Genomic DNA, 21,147 nt, shown 5'->3' with positions numbered 1-21,147 from the left:
AAACAAGCATATTAATAGTATCAATTGTAAGACCCAGATATTCAATCAGTGTAGTTGAACCTTCATTTTTTTTATTTGCAAGTGAGACTACAATATCTTTGCAAATTTCATCATTCTGAAACATCAGTTGTTCACATTCATCAGAATTTGATTAGCCAACAAAATTAAAAATCTTCCAAATAGTGGTCTATATTATTTAAACCAGACTTGTTTTAAAAACCAATTCAAAAAGGCTAAAAACTTCTCAGATTTAGCATATGAAATTGAGCAGTCCAATGTCATTGCCTCGTCCATGTAGTATTCATCTACAATTTTAAAACCAAGTTAGTCAAAGTCTCATGTATAAACCGGAAGTAATCAACAGCATTATCAAATGAAGAATATTTAACGAGGTAAACCTTTCATCAATGAAGTCGTTAACGCTGCTCAAAGGCTGATATGATAAATGGGTAATCAGACGAAAAAACCTGTTTTTTTTTTTGTTTTTTTTTTAACTAATCCAATTGGAGAATATCTAAGATTAGATATTGGTCTTTTACAAAAAGGACCTGCTATTCTTCAAATTGATATTTCAGATTCAATCTTACATCTAGCTCCAATAGGATTTGACAAAACAGATTTTAAATTTTTGATTCAAGTGGAAATCTTGGTCAATCATGATTCAAGCTAAATCCAAATTTAAAACCAATAAACAAAATTTGTTTATCCTGTTCATTAGGATAATCTTAATTGTTCAATATTAATAGGTAAATGTCCCTTCTTCCAAATATCATATTTATCCTTTGACAATTCTGAATGAAAAGTTAACTATATGTCATTTGATTAAATCTAGGGACGGAATACCTTGTGTTTATTGGTGGCCTATGTCTATTTGTTGAACAAATGAAGGCCTGTTTGTTGAAACTGGTTAGACATACGAGAACTATTTTGGATAAACACTGGTTGCATCGATGATCCCTTATGAAAACCTTGGTTACTTTGTAAGCTATCAAATCTAACACATAAGACTGGATGTTGTAATGAACATTTCATACAGTTATGTCTGTAAAACACTGAGATTTATGACAATAACCTTTAAAGTTATAGTCATAACAAGGTCCTTGTAAGTTAACGTGGTAAACTACAGGATTAGGTGTGCCTTGCGATCCCTTTACAATGAATTTCAACCAAAGAAAGCCTTCAATCTCAGACAAAGATTTGGAGTGTTTTAGTGATACACGTAATCTAAATTTTCTATCATACGGGTAAACTCTGTCAAAAGGTGCATCTGATATAAAATCATTTATGATTAACATGTATGTAAACAAGTCTTGTGCTAAGCTAGCTTGTTTTTGAAGAATTTTAGAAAAAAATTGCAAATGCTTCAGTCCATAATTCAATGTTATTTATTGTATTGTCCTTTGAAGGTTAATGAGAAATGACAAGCATTCCATTTTTAACAGTAACACTTTGTTTCAGGTCCAAACTACTATAATATTGACTATTTTGTTTAGAAGAGTACCAAAATCAACATTTTTACAATTCCGAATTTTCTCTATTATTTGCTGAGAAATAATTGTGTCAATTTCATTAGAACATGGTATAAACAAAGGACAGTAGTATTTAAAGTATTACCCGGTTGAGCCTGAGCTGCCGTAGCTTTCAGTTGTTTCTGAGGTGGAGGTTGATTATTGGGCTCCACAGGTTGATCTGCTTGTTAAAGCTCGGGCGCTGCACGCCTTCTTTTTCCGTGTCTTCCTCTGTTCACCACTCGGACAACTTCCTCAGGGACGGGTACTTGTTATGGTGCTGGTGCTTCACGAGGAGCAGGTCGTTGAACCCCAACGTTGTTTATCCTTGGTCTTAATCTCCGGCTTACTTCATTTCTTCTATTCTTTTATAAAATGAAGTCATTATAAGTATATTGTTTTTATAAATATATAAAGATGTTTTAATTTATGAAACATTACATTGATGCCTCGGCTGCATATAGATAAAATGCTCCGTACCTAAAATATATACTATTATAAATGTTTATATAATGTACGCCTCTTAAGACATCTAAAGGTGTATAATAACCAGCAGTAATTTGAACGGCAGTTGTAAATGCCATTACATTTGTAATAATCGTGCGTTCCATAACATGATAACAGGTATAATATCAGTGTCAATTTATTGTATCAAATTTAAAGAAAGCTTTATATGCACAATAACATGCAGCAAACTAAACAGCAGTTGTATTTATAATTAAATAAATGCCGTCACATTTGTAATAATCGGGCCTTCCGTAACTTGAATAACCGGTATTTCAGTGTCAATTTTGTACCTGAATTATATGCAGGTAAAGCACGTAAATTAAAATAATGTAACTAAGCGTATATTTGTCAGCAAGCTTACACAAGTATTCCATAGCTAATTATACATGAGAATATTTATTGCTACTATGGTAAAATAGAAACAAAAACTTACCGATAAAATTACCTTGTTAAAGAACTGTGAATTAAATGCAACAACCATAAGTAAATGAAATTGAATGGTAATAAATAAGCATATATATATAGATATATATATATATATATATATATAAATCTAATTAAAGTGACATTAAACAATTCAATAATTTAATAATGAACGTGAAGAGAAACATATAATTATACGAACACATGCGAACACGTGTTAAATTTAAAGATACCCGTTTTACTTTATCGTCACAGAATTTCAACTCACAGGTAAACAAAATGTTTTCTCTTTAAATATAAAGTGAATTAAAATGAATAACAGGAAACATATCTAAAGTATAACGGATAAACTAAAACAACTTATCTTCTTTACGCTCTGGTCCTATCCTTGTGCAATTCTGTTGAGAAATAATCATTGAATGAAAATTGAGCGGGAACACGTGTTTATATATGACAAAAGTCCACGAGGCGCTTCAAAGCATATTCTTTCGTATGTTTAAATATATGGTTATAAAGATTTAAATGGCAAACCATAAACAATGGACTGACTGTACAATCGAAACTCAAAAAACAAATACATGTATTTTGAATGCAATAAATCAATTTAATTATTAGATCATTAAATTTTATTATTTAAGGGTTTACACATCTTCATAGCTAAAATATTTTGATACTTATATCACGAACAGATAACTTTGAAAAACATTTCTTAAATTGTCAGTATATAAATTTAGATTTTTTTTAAGAAACGTAGATTTTAGCTACAGCAGACTAAATTGGCTTTTGATGGATTGAAGGCTTATGTAAAAATAAGAAAATGTGGTATAATTGCTAGTGAGTCAACTATTCAAGAAAGTTCAAATCAAGAGGAATGCTAGCAGTTATATCTATACGACCTTCAATAATGAAAAAATACGGGAACTGTAAAGTCGGTTATTAAAGGACCCGCCCCGACATGAAAAAAATATGAAACAATTCAATTGAGCAAACTAACGGCCTTCTTTATTTCAAAGCTACATGTATCTTGCCACAAAAAAAAGCCCAAATACATGTGTATAACAGAATTGATGTTACGAAAACCACTGAACTACGTGCTTTTGACTTTGGACAGACACATAAATACACAGAATGTTGTGAATGTGTATAGGCCCTTTATTGGTCATATAGCTCTACACTCCTATCTATTTTATACATTCTTTGGCTTTCAAATATTTAGCATTGAGCGTTCCTAGTGAAAGTAAATCCAGAAAAGCGTTATAGATGCATGAAATTTATAAAGTGTTGTTTTGTGAGGGGATCAAAACGTAGGGATCGATGTTAATGTCTGTTTTATATGTGTAATAATATCGGCCTTCTAACTTTAGTGAAACTGTGCAGTTGTTCAGTGACGGATCCAGGGGGAGGGTTCAGGGGGTTGGAACCCCCCTTTTTTTGGACGATCAATGCATTTGAATTGGGACATATAGTTGGAACCCCCCCCCCCCCCCCCCCCCCTTTTTGCCCTGGGTTGGGAACCCTTTTTAAAATGGCTGGATCCGCCATTGTTGTTTCATGCATTTGATATGCAAATTATCACAAAACTAAAAGGATAAGATTGATGAATTAATAGTTGATCGTTTAACGTACAGTGGCATATATTATAGATTCATTATTAGGGGGAGTACAATAATTATGATATAATGATAAACATTGGCAATCATACCACAACTTCTTTTTTATAAGAACGTACATGTGTAGATTTTCGTCTTTTACTGTAAACGACAGTGTCCCCGGGAGTCAAAGCCGAAATCAAACTTGTGAAAATTTCTTAAACATACATTTCATTATTTAACCCAATGTAAAGCAAAACAAATAATACCGTTTTGAGCTATAAAACCAAGGCAACCCTTTATACTAGTCAAAAGATGCTGGATCGTGATAGATGCATACGAAACTTCAGTGAATTGTTTGTATTTTTCAATCTTTTATATCCGATAAAGATGAACACAAAATCTATCGGATAAAAACTACCGATTTTTCTATAAGATAAAATTTATCCTTATTGGAGTCAAATTTGTCATATGGATTCATAAAGGACAAAAAAATGTCCTCAGTAACGGAACAAAAAATACCCCCATGGTAAAATAATCCGTCATTCTTTAAAACAAAGTACTATTGTGAATTATTTTTTCGGATATTAATCTTTTAGACATACACTAAAAACGGTGTCCTTGATATGCAACCATGAACACAATGAAAAGTGAATCTGTGAAAGTGTTCCATGTTTATTCCATTTAAATAAAGACTTGTTATGATAATACAATATATTTAACTATTTTATCAAAAAATTTAAATAAAAAAGAATATCTTAAACTCGTAAACACAATTTCAAGTTTAAAAAGTTCCTCAATTTGAAATCCTTCTTAAGGAATACGGGATATATTTGCGTGATCTTATACTTGTTTAATTAAAAAAATGCCTTCAAATGCATATGTTTATTTGTATTCAATTTTCCACAAAACATATTTAGCTTATTTTAAATGAAAATGAAGAACAGAGAATAAAAACACTGTTGAAGAGAAAATACATATTCGTGTTAAATTCGCCTTAGTTTAATTTGTTAATTCAAGTGTGACATCTTAAATCTTAATCCGCAATCCACTATTACCCGACAATCTTGTAAATTGTATTTTCTCAATGGAATAACCTTACGTGCACGTGACCATCAGAAACGAAGACAAAAATTATATTTGTAATGGTATTTATCAAAACTTAAATGTTTGAATATTTAGTAGAATATGAATTTGCCAAATAAGCGAAGAATTATAATCTTGCATTGTTCAACATTGGAGAAATGACTCAAGTTGAACATTAATCGTGTTAATACTGATTCAATATTTTATTATAGTCTCACCACATACAGACATAAAATGAGAATCACAGAAATAAACATAAAACATTAAAACATTTGCATTGTATGTACCAATCTTAAAAAGAATAATGATAGACTTTTAAGACACAATACATTTATTCATTTACATTTCAAATTTACAGTGTCCACCTGTACTATATGAAAATAAAATATTTTTTCTTTGAGAACTAGGAAATAAAATTCCGTTTCTTTTCAATGAAATATTGTTGATGTTTTTGGCAACTATAGCAGCAACATTGCCGTTATTGAATAAAAATATTTCGCTATCTGATAATTAAAGGTTAAAATGTTCATTAAAATGTTTATCTTAATGTATCATAATTTGTCTTAAATCTACATATAATGGGCATTTTAAAATGACATGAAGTTCATCTTCAATAGTAGAGCTACAACACATGTCATCTCGTGGACTTCTTTTCTTTCATACTTTCCAGTTTCTTTTTTTAGTGGAGCTACATGTACCCCACATCTAAATTTTGCAAAAGCACTAGTAGCTGTTGTTTTTAATTGGCGGAATATTTTTTAACAAATAACAGATGGCCACCATATATTTTTAAGCCCATTTCGCTCAGTTGAATAGACATTCCAATTTTAACTGTTCTGTCGTAGAAATGTCATCATGTTATTGTTTGTACGTAGAACATGTATCATTATATTAAAATGTGTCAGTCCCATCCAAGATTCACTGAATAACCACGAAATGTTTACAGATGATAAATAAATTTTACACAAAAATTCATGAATCTGTATGAACGTTATGTACGATGAAGTTAATTAAGTGTTCACAAGAAAGTAAGTATGTAAATTTTATTTAAAGTCGGAACATATATATACACTTTAACCGTGAGATAAAATATAAGCTTTGATGAGCTCTATAACCGACTATCATATAAAAACCGCAATGAATGAACGTAACCCGATTAGAGATGAACGTTTGACAAATGCACGTTATCTGATGTACACAGTTATACACGATTGACGAACGCACGATACACGGTTAAGTATGAATGATTGATGAACGCACGATACACGCACGATACACGCACCATACACGATTAAGAATACACGATGCACGCACGTTACACGGAAAATACACGGAACGATGAATGATGAGCGCACGATTGGTACACGCACGATACACGCACGCAACACGCACGATACACGATGAACGCACGGAATAATGGTCAGTTTGAATTTTAGAAGGTCTGTATCTGTAGAGTGCGAAGCGGAATAAAAACGGAACGGAACGAAACGAAACGAAATATGACGAAACGAAATTAAATGCACATCAAATTTTACTTAAAAGTTAATGTAAAAAACATATAAGAAGAGGCAGACGGATCTAAGCGGATCCTTAGCTTTCAAATATTCGGCTTTGACCGTTCCTGATGAAGGGTAAATCCAGAAAAAATCTTCGGACGACTGAATTTTTTAACGTATTGTTTCCATGTTTTTATCGATTGCATGACGATCATATATTGCCTTTTATCATTGATGTAAATTGTTTAAAAAGTATTGGTACGGTAGGTGAAATACTTAATTAATGAATGGTGACGCAATGAACGATGTGCTAGCCTCGAAAGTGGGATGTTGTTTATTGTATACATTTCATTTTTTTCTAAATTGATATCTGCTTTACACTGCTAACTCGTTATACACGCTGCACTGAGTAAGACCGAATTTTAGCAGCTTGGACCCAGGATGATGTTAAAAGGTAGAACTGTAATATCCAACTCAGAATGTCGGTCTTGTGAAAGCTGACTATATTCATACCACATAAAGATTATTTCCAGCCTGAATATTTATGTAATACAATGTAGTTGCCGCTGTATGTTAAGCGTCCATCTATCCATGTGTAGCTGTCGGCATTTCGATTAATGCGTCTCGTCAGTTTTAATTAAATGAGCAACACCATGTTAATTATTTTAACGATTCAGTTGTGAGGTAGTTTGATAATGAAATATTTTTTTGTATTGTCATTATGTTTGTGTGTGCGTAATTTATTTTTCTTGGAGAGGGCTTGCAGATGCTTAGCCTGATGCATGATCCAATTTATATATTTTGAAGAAGAAAAATACATTGATTAAATAAAACCGTAGTTAATTGCAAAAAATAATTTTTAAAAATAGAATTGAGAATGGAAATGGGGAATGTGTCAAAGAGAAAACAACCCGACCAAATTCGCTTATAGCATAAAACAGTTCACATCACCGATAAATATATTACAAAAGTGACCAATCTTAATAGTAAACCGTATTTTGGTTTCTTTTCGTTATTGTTGGTTGCTTAACGTCCAGTGGCAAATATTTCATGCATGTTCAGGACGAGAGCAAATTAACAATAACTACAAAAGGTAGATCTTGTAATAGAGACCGTCCGGGATGAAGGTCGGGAAATTTAGACTGCCACTGGAAAATTAGGATATATTGGATAGGGACAGCAATTTTGCATAGCAACAGGTCACGGACCCCTCAAAGAGTTGTTGTAAGTGTTCTCAACGTGCAGAGAGTGTGACAATCTCTTTACACACCCCATTCTGACCGCACGTGACTGCATACTTGTACATCCCGTACAACCAAAGTTTTTAACGGAAGCCCTACTTTTGCAAGGGCTTTACTGTCGGTCGGAACAGGACCTGAGTGACTATATTTCTATTCCCGAGTTCCCCTTGGAAGTAAACAATTTTAGAAAGGTCTGTTATAAATTATATCAGTATTCATGTCAGTACTCCTGAATGATGGGCGATTTATCAAGCAAGTAACGTATGTGCCGTTGAAGAGTGTATCTAACAAACACAATAGTGGAAAGGGAGTAAAATATCCAACCTTGAATTCCTTTTGTCCATTTTGAACAATGGATTCGAAATTAGCTGTTAGGCTAGGATGAAATTTGAAAAAAAAGGCAGGACAGGAGTGATCAGGAGTTTTGAGTGAAAAAAAAAGCAGGATGAGCAACCTGGCAAAAAAAGAAAGGCAGGATGACAATTTCTGTAAAAAAATTCAGGATAAACTAATAAAAAAAAAAAGGCAGGACCGAATAGAGTGAAAAATAAAAAGGCAGGACAGAGATTACAACTAGAAAAAATGCAGGGCAAAATTTTTCATCCTAGAATTAGCATTACTGAGTTACGCGGGTTATTCAGCGTGCACCACATTTTTGATGTTATTTCTTCATAGACAGAAAAAATATTACAGTCATTCCTTAAACAAAATCGAATGAAGCAACTGCAGCCTGATATGATAATATCATATAATATTGGCATACAAATAGTGGAATCGATTTTTGTTCAGGTATTTTATGCATTTGCTGCGCACCTGCCATGCGTCATTTTCACACTTCCTGTTTACCGTTAGCCGGCAGGATATTTCATGTTCATAAAAATGGGTTGTTTATGTTCAAAGCTTTTTTTATGGCGAAGACCAAGACATGAAGAGTTACAAGAAGAACAACCGAAGCAGTTTTCATGGCAAGTGAAAATTGTCCAATGTCAGCAAACTTGCACTGTTACTTTACACTAAGTTATTTTAAGACAGGTGTTTCCTTAGTCCAAATAAATGAAATAGCCTTTCAGGACGTAATAATTATTTGGACTAGTGTTTCCTGTGAAACTGAAAGCGATCTATCGGACTATAGTTAACTAATGCTACTTAATACCAGCAAACTTCTTCTGTAAGTCCTCTTACACGAGTCTCTTGAGCCAGGCAATATTTGTGCTGCTGATCAGTTTTTGGTTAGTCTTAATAAAGAGGTTGGAAGCACATGTTAGCACAACAGTTCGAATTCTACTAGTACTACGACCCAAAGTCGCGGAAAGCAAGACATAGGGATTGCTTTTCCAGTGGCCATGACTCCGTGGTCAACATAAGTTAGTTTTCTGCTTAAGTTAGTTTCATAGGAACTACTTGTGATCATACTTGCCAACCTCTGACAATGAGAAATCATGTCATGACATGACATGACATGTTAAAAAGCGTGTGAAAACGCGTGACGTAGATGCGGACTTTTTAATATGAACAATGTTCATAATATCACAATAATCATTATACAAATTTGTCAATATAATAAACAAGAGTCTACTGTAAACTTTTATTGAATTCAACTGTTGCTTTTGAAGCAACATCACTAGGCACATATATATTCAAAACAACTGCCAGTTTGGTTACATTTACTTGATAACAAGGCACAATTGTCAAGTTCTGATCAGAATTCAGTGTAAATTTATTTATAATTGAAAATGTTCTCTCACAGTCAGAATTGGTATTTGGCTGAACTAAAATAGCTTTATCAAGCTTTGAACAAGTGTCATAACAATTTTTTTGCCATCTAAAATGTCATCTTTAATCACTGCCTTTGCTTCCAACAAACTATACATGTTGCTATTGCCTGGTCAAGACTGGGTAGTTCATCAGAAGACAGCTGGTACTATGAGAACTGATCCAACAGTTCAGTGATATTTCCATCTCCAATGACCTGTTGAAATCTGTTGGCCAGATTTGAAACTGAAAAAGAAAAATATTTTATAATTTGATTACCAAAATGAGTCCATTATTGATTAAACATGTTAAATGCCTAATCAAATAGCTACATTGTTGTTCTCCTCTCACATGTATTGTTATGATTGCAACATAGGGTACACAAATTATGCGTTACTCGTCCCTTGGTCATTTAAACTTATAAATCATGAATCTTGGTACGTACACATCGTTTTCGCTTAGCAATCTTATCTATAGACAACGGTACAGGCCCTGAAAGCGACCTCTTTCTGTGGACATTTCCCCTAAGTTAATTTGAAAGAAAGATTGTCACAAAATCATAAAAACTAATCACAAACTACTTACCTTAAAGGGTTTTGCTGTTCGTCCATCATGATAGAATTTAAAACAATGACAACCAAACAATTACTTCGGAATTCTCGGTATTTATCGTCTAATAACGGAAAAACCAAAGAATCGCGATTTCACTAACGACCAAAAAATCAAAACAACGAAAAGCGTGTAATTGCGTGTAAAGTGGTAAAAAGCGTGTACACGCCATGTGACAAAATCCTCGCGTGTAAACCGTTGAAAAAGCGTGTATTACACGCGAATATCATGTCACTTGGCAACTATGCTTGTGATAGATCATTGATATTTTGTTTTTATTTTATTTCTAGGCTCTGCCCTCTAAGTCATGGTCCAGTGACTTTGTATTAATTAGCATCTTTCAATGTTAAGTTTTCTGCTTGAGTTATTTTGGTAGAAACTACTTGTGATAGATCAATGATATTTCGTATGAAGTTGCATTACTACTATCAGTACATATAGGTTTGATGACTATTTTGAGGTCCTGCCCCCTAGTACAAGGTCCAGTGACTTTGAATTAAATACCAATTTTCAAGTTTTCAATTTGCTTAAGTTACAATGTAGTTTGATCATGTTTATACTATAAATTATACATCACGGTAAGAACGATACCACCGCGGTAAAAAATTATACATCACGGTCCTTTAATGGCCTGGGGAGAACCCTATAAATTATAGGATCTACTTGTGATACTGGTAGATCAATGGTATTTTGTATGAAGTCGCATTACTATCAGGTTATAATGTTTAGATAAAGACATTTTATTTCGTTCAACTGAAGATGGATTTTGCAAAATAAAATATGTAATATTTTTTATTATTTATCCCCCTCCTCCAAGTCCTCATTTTTCAACTGTATTCAAGGTTGGCAAAAAAGCGGTCAATACTAGTATTGACCATGCCGGCGGTAAATACCGGGAAATACTGGCAAATACTGGTCAATTGAAATTTTGATAGGACTTAACTATAAAAACTAGTCCCTACCTTCGGTCAATTACTTGGTAAATGGATAGATATAGTCACAAGGAAGAAAGTCACTTATTTACTTAATTGTACTAGGACAAAAAGTCACAATTAATTAGTTCATGAACATGGTTTAATGAAGATTTATCAAATATTAATTTAATCATACAACAGTTATAGTCATTAACACCATGAATTCAGTCACTTAAAAGAGACTATATAACATCTGGTTTTCTTAACAGTTATTTTGAAAGATGCAATTAAAAAAAATTGTTTTATATATATATATATATATATATGTTATATATTTATAAAAAAAAAAACAGTTCCTGAATTTAGAAGATTTTTATCATGCTGTTGAATAGTCAGGAATTAATTCATTGTTTAAAACAATCTTCAGAAATCACTTTTATGACCTTTTTCCTGTTATGTGAACATTTATTGGGGGACAGTTGGTATAGTAATTAAACTTTTGACACCATGTCAGCCATATAATAGGTAATGCTCTGATAATCTATATTGCTAGTCACTTGTAATTCTATTTACCTGTAAAATTAAAACCTTTTCAAGAAAAAATTATCTTGATTTATACATACTGATTTAGCAATTTTATATGTATACCAAAAGTATGCAATATAATTACCCCTAAGAACTAAAGTAGTAATTTATAATGTTTTAATAGTTAATAACATACCAATATCATTCATTTTTATAAACTGAATCATCCCAAAGGAATAAAGTTTTCCCTCATCAACCAACTTTTTACTAGTATAGATAGATAAGTCAGTCAAAAGAAGCTTGAAAATTTCAATTGACCAGTATTTGCCAGTATTGACCACTTGGTGAGTATTGTCCGGGGCGGTAAATACCGGTAAATACCACTGGTAAATACCGGGGGCGGTAAATACCGCCCAACCTTGACTGTATTTGAAAAATATGTAAGAAATGCTCGTCTTTAAGTCATTTTTCCACTACTAAATTGTCTATTCTACTTACTAGTACACTTGGTACAATCAAAAACCTGATAATAAATTGTTCAAATAAGGCCTTTGAAAATAATGGAATTAACTACTTTTGGAGTGTCAAAAACTCGTTGGAAGTACTTGATAAATTGCATGCATATATTTGTGATTTTGAATCTGTTCAAAGTTTTGATTTTTCTACCCTGTATACCACTTTGCCTCATATTCTTATTAAGAAAAAATTCACACACCTAATTAAATGGGCATTTAAAAAGTCGGATTGCGAATACATATGTTCAAACTCTTTTTGGTCATTTTTTAGTAGCAACAAACAAAAGAGCTATGTCAATTGGACATGCTTTGATACTATATCTGCCCTTGAATTTTTACTTGATAACATTTTTGTTCGCTTTGGAGATTCCGTATATCGTCAAGTTATCGGAATTCCAATGGGGACTAACTCTGCACCACTTATTGCGGACCTGTTTTTGTATTGTTATGAGTTACAATTTATGACTAAAATCAGCAAAGACCCTTCGAAACAACACCTGATACAAAAATTTAACAATACTTTTAGATATTTGGATGATATATTGGCTCTCAATAATGACAACTTCAGTATGTATACTAAAGAAATTTATCCTGTTGAACTTACTTTAAATAAAGCTAATACTAACAATGACCACTGTCCTTTCCTCGATCTTGATATCTATATCATTAACGGGAAGCTTAATACAAAAATTTATGATAAAAGAGATGATTTTTCATTTTCTATCGTTAATTATCCATTTTTAGATGGTGACGTTCCCTTGTCACCATCTTATGGTGTTTATTTATCTCAACTTGTACGATTCGCTCCTGTATGTAACCACGTATTTGATTTTAACGAAAGCAATCTCTGTATTACTGAAACAATTATTACACAAGGGTTTTCGATATCATAAACTAGTCAAAACATTTACTAAATTTTATCATCGGTATAAGGACGTCATTCGTAAATATAACTCAACATGCAGACATCTTATACATTCGGGTATTTCACATCCAATCTTTTATGGTAATATTCTTTACAAAGCACAAAAATGTCAGTTTTCACCTCAAAAGCTAACAAAACCTTTAAACAGACTTATTAAGAAGGGATATAGTTACGATACTGTTGTCAGGTCATTAAAGATTGCATATTTTGGCTTTAATATTGATTCACTTATAGAGTCTTTGCATCAGAATTAAACATATTTATTCTAAAACCAGTTGTTGGCATGACACAGGTTATGTTCTTCTCATGTATATTATGACGGTATAATACTAAACCCCTAACAGGAGGGATTGTGCCTGATATTCATATGATGAAGACATAATCTTTCAATCAGTTTAATTGAGGTCTGGAGCTGGTATGTCAGTAACTGCTAGTAGTCTGTTGTTATTTATGTATTATTGTCATTTTGTTTATTTTCTTTTGTTTCCTATTCTGACATCGGACTCGGACTTCTCTTAAACTGAGTTTTACTATGCGTACTGTTGTACGTTTGTTTTTTCTACATTGGCTAGAGGTATAGGGGGAGGGTTGAGATCTCAAAAAACATGTTTAACCCCGCCGCATTTTGCGCCTGTCCCAAGTCAGGAGCCTCTGGCCTTTGTTAGTCTTGTAACATTTTTAATTTTAGTTTCTTGTGTATAATTTGGAGTTTAGTATGACGTCCATTATCACTGAACTAGTATACATATTTGTTTAGCTGAAGGATGCCCATGGGTGCAGGAGTTTCTCGCTGCATTGAAGACCTATTGGTGGCCTTCGGCTGTTGTCTGCTCTATGGTCGGGTTGTTGTCTCTTTGACACATTCCCCATTTCCATTCTCAATTTTATTCATCTGAACAAAGTCTATAAGAATAGAAAATTAAAGGGGGGAATGTGTCAAAAAGCTGAAAACAGCCTAAGGCCAGCTGGTCCCTTAACAATAATGTATACTAGTTCAGCGAAATGGACACCAGACTAAACTCCAAAACATACAAATGATCTAAAATTACAAAAACACACAAAACTAACAAAGACTAGAGGTTCCTGACTTGGGGCACCAGACTAAACTCCGAAACATACATGTACAAATAAACCAAAATTACAAAAACACACAAAACTAACAAATTCAAAATAAACAAAGACTAGAGGTTCCTGACTTAGGGCGGGTGCAAAAATGTGACCCTCGCTGGAACACACACTCCATTATCTTGTATTATATAAGAGCATACACCTTGGGCAGGGGGGAGCACTCTACTGTCTCCACATGACACCAAAGACAAACTATGTAAAAAATAGAAATAGAGAGTATAAGTGGGAAATGTGTCATAGAGACAAGAACTTGACCAAAGTGCCAAAACAGCTCAAGGCTATTAATCTGCATCTTATTTATTTCTCTTGTTTAGGCACATATTTCAATATGATCAACATAAAAATCAGACCATAAATACTAATAGTCATGCTGTTTTTAAATATTTTGTCTAAACTCTAATTCAGCGTTTTCCTCAGAAATTTCTTATGTCATCCTGGTAATCAGGAAATTATGAAATACCTTCTTGTTTCTAGAAATTAAAGCATCATATCCATGTATAAGAAACTAATTTCATTACCATGATGCTAAAGGGCCCTGCGGAGAACACTGCTATTTAGTGATCAATTAATAGGACAAAATATTTTAAAACAGCAATAAATTATGTTAAGCACAAAACTAATCTGAATCAAATCTAAATTCATTCATGTATTTAGGTTTTCTAAAACTTTCATTACATTTTTACAGCCCTGCAACAAAGTTGTCGGGCCATATAGTTTTACCCTTATCCGTCATTTTGTAATGAACAGTTTTAAAGACTTTTTTTCTAAACGCCTTCACATATTGAGCTGATTTTTAGTATGTGAGTCTACTACATGTATGGTGAGTTACAGATCAATTTAACGTTTGGTTCCCTTCCGTAGATTTTTGCCAAAATTACAGGCTTTAAAATTCATGAAAATAGCAGTTATACAGACTTTTTTATAAACTCCAAGACATAGTGAGCTGACTTTTGATATGATGAGTTACAGATCGAGTTTATATTTGGTTCTGCTGATTTTTTTGGTTCTTCTCTGCTGATTTTTGCCGAAAATTACCAGCTTTGGCCTTGAAAAATTTCATGAAATTAGCAGTTATACAGACTTTTTTTTAAATGCCTTCACATATTGTGCTAATATTTAGTATGTGAATCTACTGTACTATGATGAGTTACAGATCGATTTCACGTTTGGTTCTGCTCCCATTGATTTTTTCTAAATTAGAAATCACAGGCTTTGGACTTTGAAAATTTCGTGAAAGTAACAGTTGTACAGACTTTCATCAGTCAGGGATATAACTCTATAGGGTTATTACAGAAAAATAACATACATTTGTTATTGTGGACTAAAAAATCAAAGAACTGTGATAACATATGTATGTTACATGTTTCAAAGGGACAATATACATCACTAGTTTAGTTAAAATGCACACAAGTTCTATTGATATTACTATTGTCTTTATGTATACTTAACTATAGAAAGATATAACAGTTCATAGTTTGCCAATTTAGCAAAGTACACCTATATGTTATTACAGAAAAAATATGCCTGTAATAACTAAAGGGTGTTATCACAGCTTCTCTATATCACTCCAAAGCATTTTCTCAGACGTAAATCATGCTTAATAACAATGTATTTTAATTTATTGTAAGAAATAATGACCAGAGCATGTAATGAGGTTCTGGGCAAGCTTCCCAGAAATTCCCAAGTGTCTCATATAATAGGTTACATTCCTTTAATAACTAAGCTATGTTATTACAGCTAATTTTATCCCTTAAAAGCCTCATCTCATTGATTTACCATGGTTAATCAAAAATGTATTAATTTAATTAAAAAATTAATAATCAAGGCTATGCATTTAGTTTCTGCGCAAAGTCTCAAGAGTTCCCTAGAGCCCATTTTAAATTAAAATATTTTTGATTTATTTTACAAATAACAAACATATGTTATTACAGATTTAAAAAATTTAAGGAATAAAGAGTAGACAACTCATGAAAGTATCTGTAATTACACATGCAAGTTATTTCTGTAATTACCCTATAGTGTTATATCTCTGACTGTTCATTCTTAAATTTTCACTCCAAAAAATGGCTCCAAGTTTTTTTGAGAAAGGGCCATTTGTGTCATTCTGACATATCTAGTTTTCTTCAGAAATGACAAAAAAATGATTATGAAGTTTTACTTATCTTGGGGATTGATATAGGATTTACATTGTATACAAAATATTAAAATAGAACCGTGCAATACATGAAAGAAGGAAGCTTTCTCCAGTCCAGAACACTTTTACAACATTTTATTTCAAAACAATGAAGTTGTTAATGTACAAAGTTGTTGATTGATCAACTATGTTTTAGTTGTTAGGTACATTTTGTTGTTGTGCAAGAGTGCATTTGAACTGAGCAATATGTTTGAGGTAAAAGTAAGAATAAAGAGATTGTATATTAATTGAATTGTTTGCCAATTGGCAACTTTCTACATGATTGTTATCTGAACAATTTAATTAAGTTTTGACATAGTTACAGCATGTAGTGTCATGAACAGTAGCGTATCTTTTTAGTCCCCTTTAGGTCGAAGGGGACTTTAGGTTTGCACTCCGTCTGTCTGTCTGTCCATCCGTCAGTCCTGCAAATCAGTTTTCCGCACTTTTTATACGACTGCAAAAATTGCGGTCGTATTTTGGTATGACGTTGGCATCGTCGTCGTCCAAAGACACATAGGTTTTCGCACAATAACTTTAGTTTAAGTGAATGGATCTCTATGAAGTTTCAATACCACAAAAGGAAGGTTTGGATTGATTTTGGGGGTTATGGAACCAACAGTTGAGGAATTAGGGGCCAAAAATAAGCATTTTTGTAACTTCCAGACAATAACTTGTGTTTAAGTGAATGTATCTCTCTGAAATTATACCACAAGTTTCCATACCACAAAGGGATGGTTAGGATTGGCTTTGGGGGGTTATGGCTGAAACCGTTTAGGAATTGGGGACAAAACAGGGGAAAACACAAGGGTTTCCTGGTTAATGGACAATATAAAAGCAGTGTAAGGGAGGTTATCCAAAAACAAAATTGTACAATGTTGAATTACCTCCCTAAAACTGCAAAAAAATTTTGCGGTCGTATATTGGTATGACGTTGGCGTCGTCGTCGTCGTATGAAGACACATTGGTTTTTGCACTCTAACTTAAGTTCAAGTGGATGGATCTCTATGAAATTTTATTTATATATAAGGTTCAATACCACAAAAGGAAGGTTGGGATTGATTTTGGGGGTTATGTTACCAACAGTTAAGGAATTAGGGGCCAAAAATAAGCATTTTTGTAACTTCCAGACATAACTTGTGTGTTAGTGTATGGATCTCTCTGACATTGTACCACAAGGTTCCATATCACAAAGGGAATGCTGGGATTGATTTTGGGGGTAATTGCCTCAAAATTTTAGGAATTAGGGGCCAAAAAAGGGTAAAAAAACAAGCATTTTTCTAGTTTCATGACAATAACTTGTGTGTAAGTGTATGGATCTTTCTGAAATTGTACTACAAGGTTCCATATCACAAAGGAAAGCTGGAATCGAGTTTGGGGGTAATTGCCCAAAACGTTTAGGAATAAGGGGCCAAAAATAAGCATTTTTCTAGTTTCCAGACAATAACTTGTGTTCAAGTGTATGGATCTCTCTGAAATTGTACTGCAAGGTACCATACCACAAAGGGAAGGCTGGGATTGATTTTGGGGGTAATTACCTCAAAATTTTTTAGGAATTAGGGGCAAAAAAACAAGCATTTTTCTAGTTTCAGGACAATAACTTGTGTGTAAATGTATGGATCTTTATGAAATTGTACAAGATTCCATATCACAAAGGGAAAGCTGGGTTTGAGTTTGGGGGTAATTGCCCTTAACGTTTAGGAATTTGGGGCCAAAAAACAAGCGATTTTCTAGTTTCCAGACAATAACTTGTGTTCAAGTGTACAGATCTCTCTGAAATTGTACTGCAAGTTACCATACCACAAAGGGAAGGCTGGGATTGATTTTGGGGGTAATTGCCTCAAAATTTTTAGGAATTAGGGGCAAAAAAACAAGCATTTTTTTCTAGTTTCAGGACAATAACTTGTGTGTAAGTGTATCGATCTTTCTGAAATTGTACTACAAGGTTCCATATCACGAAGGGAAGGCTGGAATTGAAATTGGGGGTAATTGCCCAAAACGTTTAGGAATGAGGGGCCAAAAATAAGCATTTTTCTAGTTTCCAGACAATAACTTGTGTTCAAGTGTATGGATCTCTCTGAAATTGTACTGCAAGGTACTGGTCATACCTCAAAGGGAAGGCTGGGATTGATTTTGGGGGTAATTGCCTCAAAATTTTAGGAATTAGGGGCCAAAAAGGGGCAAAAAAACAAGCATTTTTCTAGTTTCAGGACAATAAATTGTGTGTAAGTGTATGGATCTTTATGAAATTGTACTACAAGGTTCCATATCACAAAGGGAAAGCTGGGTTTGAGTTTGGGGGTAATTGCCCTAAACGTTTATGAATATGGGGCCAAAAAGGGGCCAAAAAACAAGCATTTTTCTAGTTTCCAGACAATAACTTGTGTTCAAGTGTATGGATCTCTCTGAAATTGTACTGCAAGGTACCATACCTCAAAGGAAAGGCTGGGATTGAGTTTGGGTGTGATGAATCATAAGGGGGTTCAAAAAATTTGAGGGTTTTTTTTTTTCTTTAAAATTTTCCATTTTAAATTGGTTATTTCTGATTTATATATAAAAGCAAATAATAATGATATGGTTTGAATAGGTAAATTAAAAACCAGTTACAGATCAAGTTCCAATTTTTTTCTGGTCTAATGATTTTGTGCAGAGTTATGGTCCTTGGACTTAGAAAATTCACTCAAATAATCAGTTTTCCACTCTTTTTTTTGTCATGCTTGAAGATATTGATTTGATAATTGGTATACAGTTTTATCATGACAAGTTACAGACCAAGTTCGAATTTTGTTTCTGTCTGATGATTTTGTGCAGAGTTACCAAATAATCAGTTTTCCACACTTTTTTTTCGTCATGCTTGAAGATATTGATTTGATAATTGGTATACAGTTTTATCATGACAAGTTACAGACCAAGTTCGAATTTTGTTTCTGTCTGATGATTTTGTGCAGAGTTATGGTCCTTGAACTTAGAAAATTTACTTAAATAATCAGTTATCCACACTTTTTTTCGTCATGCTTGAAGATATTGACTTGATATTTGTTATATAGTTTACACCATGACAAGTTATAGATCATGTTAGCATTTTGTTCCAGTACAATTAATTTTTAACTGGTAGGGGACTATGTACTGCCATGCAATACTCTCAGAACGCTTGTTCTTTTCATTATCCTCCTTGCGGCCTAGGAATCATTAGAAATACTTGAATTTAATCACCTGATCATGATTATTAGTCCCCTAGCGATGAAGTCCAAGGGGACTTTAGGTTTGCACTCTGTCCACCCGTCTGTCCATCTGTCAGTTCGGCAAATCAGTTTTCCAAGTCGGTCAGTAACTTGTCATGATAAAACTATATACGGTACCAATTATCAAATCAATATCTTCAAGCATGACTAAAAAAAGTATGGAAAACTGATTGAGTTAATTTTCTAAGTCCAAGGACCATAACTCTCCACAAAATTATCAGATCGGAACAAAATTTGAATTTGATCTGTAACTTGTCATGATAAAACAATATACCAAATATCAAATCAATATCTTTAAGCATGAAGTCATATTGACTTGATAATCTTTCAATCAGTTTAATTGAAGTCTGGACCTGGCATGTCAGTTAACTGCTAGTAGTCTGTTGTTATTTATGTATTATTGTCATTTTGTTTATTTTCTTTGGTTACATCTTCTGACATCAGACTCAGACTTCTCTTGAACTGAATTTTAATGTGCGTATTGTTATGCGTTTACTTTTCTACATTGGCTAGAGGTATAGGGGAGAGTTGAGATCTCATAAACATGTTTAACCCCGCCGCATTTTTGCGCCTGTCCCAAGTCAGGAGCCTCTAGCCTTTGTCAGTCTTGTATTATTTTTAATTTTAGTTTCTTGTGTACAATTTGGAGTTTAGTATGGCGTTCATTGTCACTGAACTAGTATATATATTTGTTTAGGGGCCAGCTGAAGGACGCCTCCGGGTGCGGGAATTTCTCGCTGCATTGAAGACCTGTTGGTGACCTTCTGCTGTTGTCTGTTCTATGGTCGGGTTGTTGTCTCTTTGACACATTCCCCATTTCCATTCTCAATTTTATATTCCACACTTTTTTTCTTCATGCTTAAAGATATTGATTTGATATTTGGTATATTGTTTTATCATGAAAAGTTACAGATCAAATTCAAATTTTGTTCCGGTCTGATAATTTTGTGGAGAGTTACGGTCCTTGGACTTAGAAAATTAACTCAATCAGTTTTCCATACTTTTTTTAGTCATGCTTGAAGATATTGATTTGATAATTGGTATATAGTTTTATCATGACAAGTTACTGACCGAGTAGGAATTTTGTTCTGGTCTGATGATTTTGTGCAGTTATGGTCCTTGGACTTAAAAAATTCACTTAAAAAATCAGTTTTCCACAATTTTTGTCATCATGCTTGAAGATATTGACTTGATATTTGTTATATACTTTTTTATCGTATTTATATATATAATATAATGCTTATATGAAGAGACATTGGTTGTCGAAATGCGCATCTGGTGCAGAAAAATTGGTACTGTTGATGTTATTATATTTAAAGTGAGAAACAAAATATTTATCATTTTTTATGTTCATGTACAATGATGTACATGTATAATGTAATTTATTTAGGTTTGAGTAATTTCCCTTTGTCTGATTTCGTCTTGCTACATGTAGTGGGAAATCTAGTGACAAAATATTACCTCCCCTGAAAACTAGATCTTTTGGATGTTTCTCCAGTTTTATGAAGGATTCT

General features: G+C 33.1%; 2 protein-coding genes across 4 annotated transcripts in view; one reads left to right on the top strand and one right to left on the bottom strand.

The window, feature by feature from the left end:
- LOC127704734 (U1 small nuclear ribonucleoprotein A-like) overlaps nucleotides 1–21,147 on the bottom strand; it is a 1,100,970-nt gene that overhangs the window by 566,880 nt on the left and 512,943 nt on the right. The gene's annotated exons all lie outside the window — the stretch shown is intronic.
- The window catches only part of LOC127704727 (protein XRP2-like), a 39,190-nt gene continuing 26,734 nt past the window's right edge, over nucleotides 8,692–21,147 (top strand). Inside the window, exon 1 of the mRNA XM_052208928.1 lies at nucleotides 8,692–8,815. Coding sequence (XP_052064888.1) covers nucleotides 8,718–8,815 — 98 coding nt within the window. The 5' untranslated portion in view covers nucleotides 8,692–8,717. The remainder of the gene's footprint in view (nucleotides 8,816–21,147) is intronic.

Source organism: Mytilus californianus, unplaced genomic scaffold, assembly GCF_021869535.1.
Source record: "Mytilus californianus isolate M0D057914Y unplaced genomic scaffold, xbMytCali1.0.p SCAF_6, whole genome shotgun sequence".
Classification (NCBI taxonomy): domain Eukaryota; kingdom Metazoa; phylum Mollusca; class Bivalvia; order Mytilida; family Mytilidae; genus Mytilus; species Mytilus californianus.
The sequence above is the reverse complement of the archived record's forward strand: the minus strand, read 5'-3'. Positions and strand labels throughout refer to the sequence as shown.